The 5,188-nt window shown below is 40.0% G+C and overlaps 1 protein-coding gene across 1 annotated transcript; it reads left to right on the top strand.

Moving 5' to 3' along the window:
* Nucleotides 1–1,384: 1,384 nt before the first annotated feature.
* On the top strand, nucleotides 1,385–3,981 carry med10 (mediator complex subunit 10). The gene is made up of 4 exons (XM_071368294.1): nucleotides 1,385–1,767; nucleotides 2,125–2,208; nucleotides 2,847–2,949; nucleotides 3,212–3,981. The coding sequence occupies exons 1-4, from the start codon at nucleotides 1,646–1,648 to the stop codon at nucleotides 3,305–3,307; spliced, it is 405 nt and encodes a 134-aa protein (XP_071224395.1). The 5' UTR covers nucleotides 1,385–1,645; the 3' UTR covers nucleotides 3,308–3,981.
* Nucleotides 3,982–5,188: the final 1,207 nt, after the last annotated feature.

Here is a 5,188-nt window from a genome sequence, read left to right as displayed (position 1 = left end):
TTCAGGGTCCTGTTGGTTCCAGACTTGGTGCATTGGTACGGCTTGCCTGTGCGTTAGCAGAGAGAACAGTCTATGACTTGGGTGGCTGGAGTCTGACAATTTTTAGGGCCTTCCTCTAACACAACCTGGGATAGAGGTCCTGGATGGCTGGGAACTCGGTCCCGGGGATGTACGCACTACCCTCTGTAGTGCCTTGTGTCGGATGCCAAGCGAGATTACAGCCAGTCAAGATGCTGTCAATGGTGCAGATGTAGACCTTTTTGAGGATCAGAGGGCCCATGACAAATCTTTTCAGCCTCCTGAGGGGCTGAATATGTTCTGTGCATTAACCTTTTTTTTTTTAGTTAGTGTGACATCATTGTAGTGTATGTGTTCTGGCTTCCTAGATGGGGTGACACGTTGAAACTCATGAAAAACCACCATGTGAAACCTTAAAAATAAGGCTTTCATTCTATCAATTATAATTCAACAATCTAGCTTTTGGTGTTAAAATTAGTAGTTATTGGTAGTGTTTTAAAATATAATAACTCGTCATGTAAACAGTTGTTATATTTTATGAAATCAGATTTATAGCACTGTTCCACTTCCCCTGAATGGTGTTTGAATAGTGGGACAGGGACCTTTTCAGCTATAAAAATGCACAAAATGAACCTTTAATAAATGTAAATGTATTTTCCTTCATTAGATATTGTATAATACATTGAAATATGTTGTTTTAGTTGTTCATAACATCTCTGAATCGTTTTTTTTGCTATATAGCAATTAAACAGCATAGGATGACGGTGGAAGGAATTAGAGGGAAATAATAAGATAGGAAAGAAAGGAAGCACATGACGTGCACTAAAGGGGGATAGAAAAGAGGCTACATTCATGAAAGGGGGCAGAATTTTGGGATAGTAGAGGTGTTTCAGGATCAAGTAAAAGATGTGCAGACTCCTTTAGTTAGATTTTCACCAAGAGCCTGGAAGGTCCCCAAATCAATTTTCCAAGGGCATGGAGATGGTTTTGTAAAAAGGTTATTGTCACATATTTGTAAAAAACAAGTTTGTTATCGGATCGTTATCTACAAGCTTCTACAAAGTCTTATTGATGAATTCATAACAAGTGTGAGGTGAAATGGGACACTAGTGTAAGATTATTATATTACAAAGTGGCATCAAACCAGTTGTCCTAAGTAGCCTACAAAGTATTTTACTATATTTTATATTTTGTATGTTTTATTGCTTCATTGCACTGGTTTTATGAATTGAAAACACTTATAAAACACTGTCCATCAATATATAAACACATGCTTCAAATGACCTGTATAAAAAATGCATGGTGATGATGATACATTGTAACAATCAATGTTACGAGTTATAAGACCTTGTACAAATAGCAAGTTGCAACAATGTGTCTCTGACTATTTCAGAGCACGACGCTTTGCAGCAATCTGGAGCTGCAGACGGCAGGCTGTCGCTACGGCAACTACACATTCTCCAATGATTGGTTCTTACCCTTCGGAAACGCAGTGTAGCGCTATGGGAGTCTGGATAGCGACTGAAATTGTGATAAATTGACAAAAGGCTTTGTTTATCTTTTTACATTTCCACAAATATTTAATGTTTATGAGAACTGAAGACATAGATAACGTTTTGTTGGAGACATGGCTGAGAAATTTGATAACCTCGAGGAGCATCTCGAGAAGTTTGTTGAAAATATTCGACAAATGGGAATCATCGTTAGCGACTTCCAACCTAGCAGTCAAACAGGACTCAACCAAAAACTGTAAGTTTTGCCAGTTGGCTAGCTAGCTAGGTGTTTCTAGTATTACTAGCCATCATAGCTAGCCACTTAAATATGTGACTACCAACTCCCCGTTATCAATACACCACAGTTGTGTAAAAAAGGCAAACGGGTTAGTCAATGCTAACTAGCTTTCACATAGCGAGCTAGCAAGCTAGTACAGCCAATCAATGTTATAGACACACAGCATGGTATAAACTACTTAACATATATTAATGACCTGATTTAATTGCTGACTTATTATCAGTAATGTTGAGGTAGTTAGTTGTATGGTAGTTGTAGATTTTGCCTGCTAACGTTAGTTGTTGAAATGTCTATACTCGATTCTGTGCCTTTCAGAAACTACATGATCACGGGACTGCAGGACATTGAGAAATGTCGCCAGCAGCTACATGAGATCAACGTTCCTCTCGAGGCATTCGAGTGAGTAGATGTACCTACCAACTTGTACATACACCTGCCATTTCTAGCTCTAGTTTGTGAGCCTCGGAATCCCAGCCTTCTCGTGTAACTTTTGAAAGCCTGGGAAAGTTCGCCTGATTAATAAGAAAACAAAATGGGTGGTGAGTACGGTGGAGTCGAAATGGAAACTAGTTATGCGTTGCCACTTCAAACCAATCACATAGTTTGTATGGGTGGCACTGGAGCAGGAAACAGATTGTTTTCTGTAAATTAATCTGTCTTGCATCAGGCGAGCATGCATGCATACGATACTAAACAAATGCTGCATAAGCTATAAGACTTTGTCTGACAGGGTAGGAAAAGGGACACAGACATAACAAGGACTTGCCTCTCTTGAGGGGAAACTGAGTAGTAATTTATTCTCAGAGCCAGTCAAATGCGAGTGTTGAATGCCAGCGCTCCCATTCAAACGCAAAATCAAGACTTCCAATAGTCGAGTCAACGAGATGAGATTTGTAATGATGGCTACTCGAGACTGTGGTGAACTTAATAGAAGGAAAGTCACCCTTATACCAGCTCTTTCTCACCCTCAGACCTCCACTTGGCCACAGACCCTCAGCCTAACTAAACCAATGTAATGTTTTGCCTTATGTTGTCAGATACATAGATCAGGGTCGTAACCCCCAGCTGTACACTAAGGAGTGTCTGGAACGGGCCCTGGCCAAGAACGAGCAGGTTAAAGGCAAGATTGACACCATGACGGTAAGTGGCAGTAGATTCAAGCCTAAAAGACATAGAAATAGATGCAAGAAATTACTTAATGACAAGTAGCAATGGTTACACTTTACTCAAAGTCTGCTGGTATAATGCCTTAGGATTATAATGGATTGTAAGACGTGTCATAAGCATATATAATCCTCTTATACTGTCTTATTACCATTAAGGCCATAATGGTTCTTACTAAATAACAGTAAATAAACTTTAGCTTCAAACTCTGACCCCTCTGTTCTGTCTCTGGTTGCAGAAGTTTAAGAGCCTGCTGATCTCTGAGCTGGGCAAGGTTTTTCCAGAGGAGATGACCAAGTACAAGGCTATCCATGGAGATGACCCCCCATCATAGTGACCCCAGAACTTCAACCCTGACCCCTAACCCCCCTACTCAAAGCCACAGTGAGGTTTCACAGGGCAGGATCGATGAGTCAGCCAGATGAGGTGTATTCATATTCAGGGAATTAATGGGAAAGTGGGTTGTTGACATTGAGAAATCGCCTAGTCTGAGATAATGAGACAGCTTTGGAGGAGAAATTCTTTGTTTCTGGTGTGGGAAGAGTAATGTGGCAAGAATGCTCCATGGAAGGGTACAAAATATTGTGGACACAAAAAAAATGACAATCATCACAAATGAGCTAAAGCTGAGGATTGGATAGTAAGAAATTGCAGCCAAGAACCTATTGCCTTTTTCGACTATCTTTTTGTTGTACTGGAAATATGTCATTTTCTCATAATGTGATATCTGGCTAACTGTTTCCTCCTGCTGTGTGAGATCCCACCTAGAACATGTATATAATGTTTCTACTCATACAGAACCTTTTTGTAAAGACTAAAGATCATTGTACAACACTGAAGATCTGGACTGGGACTCTGTTTTGTATCAAGCTCAAGTATGTAAATGTATCTTGTACATGGTCAACAAACTAGATCAGAGGTTTACAACACACATTTTGTGTTTTGATTGAATCTTGTTTGTTTTGCTTTTTGTTTTTATATTGCAAATAAATGGTCTTGTGATTGAAAGATTAGTGTGGTATTTACTGCCATGTTAGCGCCTTGTAGACTACAATTCGTAAACAGGAACTTGATTTATAACAGGTATAAGTGGTAAAGGCCTCAAATGTCCCATTCTTTCACCCAAAGGTCAATCACTATGGACATTACATTATAAGAGGTTGTGTTCAGTGGGTTTTAAAGAATGAAATGGAAGAAAATATTTTTAACCAACAGATATTCAATGTCTTTTCTTTTTTTTACCCAACTACCAATAGGTGCCCTTCTTTGCGAGGCATTGGAATACCTCCCTGGTCTTTGTGGTTGAATCTGTTAGAAATGCACTGCTTGACTGAGGGACCTAACAGATAATTGTATGTGTGAGGTACAGAGATGAGGTAGTCATTCAAAAATCATGTTAAACACTATTATTGCACACACGGTGAGTCCATGCAACTTATGTGACTTGTTAAGCACATTTTTACGCCTGAGTTTATTTAGGCTTGCCATAACAAAGGGGTTGAATACTTATTGACTCAAAACATTTCAGCTTTAAATTTTGCATTAATAAAATAAAACATGAATCCACTTTGACATTATGGGGTATTGTGTGTAAACCAGTGACACAATCTCAATTGAATACATTTTAAATTCAGGCTGGAACACAACAAAATGTAGATAAAGTGGTGTGAATACTTTCTGAATGCACTGCAGGTATCGACTTCTCAGCCGATGAGGCTGCCATCAACCTTCACAATGCCCTGAGGTCGCAGTTGATTAATTCCACTTAGGTTCTCCACAATGCAGGTGTGTGTGTTCCCTGGATGACTGGTTGCTTAGTAATTGGCGCATTAATGACCGAGCCGTCAGTGCTCTTTAGTGACGCACAGACGTGACGATGCAACCTGTCCCCAGGGGAAACGGGTGACGTGCAGGGGACAGGTAGGTGGCTGATGTCATCAAACGGACACTATTCTCAGGGCTTCTTTTTCTCCTTATCTTCCTTCTCTTTCTCCTCATCTCTCTCCCTCCCCTACTTGTCTTTGTCCTTTACTTGCACTGTGCTGTCAACATATCTCATCTTCCGGTGTATTTTCATCACCTGCTAACCTCTCCCATTTCTCAACGAGTTTTGAAGGAATTGTCAGTGACAACGCATCATAGGTCAGGGGTAGACCTTTCAGTCGCCAGCAACACAGGGAAAGGCTTTTGATGTAAATGTACTTTGGATGTTTTG

The sequence above is a fragment of the Salvelinus alpinus genome, chromosome 26 (assembly GCF_045679555.1).
Source record: "Salvelinus alpinus chromosome 26, SLU_Salpinus.1, whole genome shotgun sequence".
In the NCBI taxonomy this organism is placed as follows: domain Eukaryota; kingdom Metazoa; phylum Chordata; class Actinopteri; order Salmoniformes; family Salmonidae; genus Salvelinus; species Salvelinus alpinus.
This window is presented reverse-complemented; position numbering and strand designations above follow the sequence as displayed.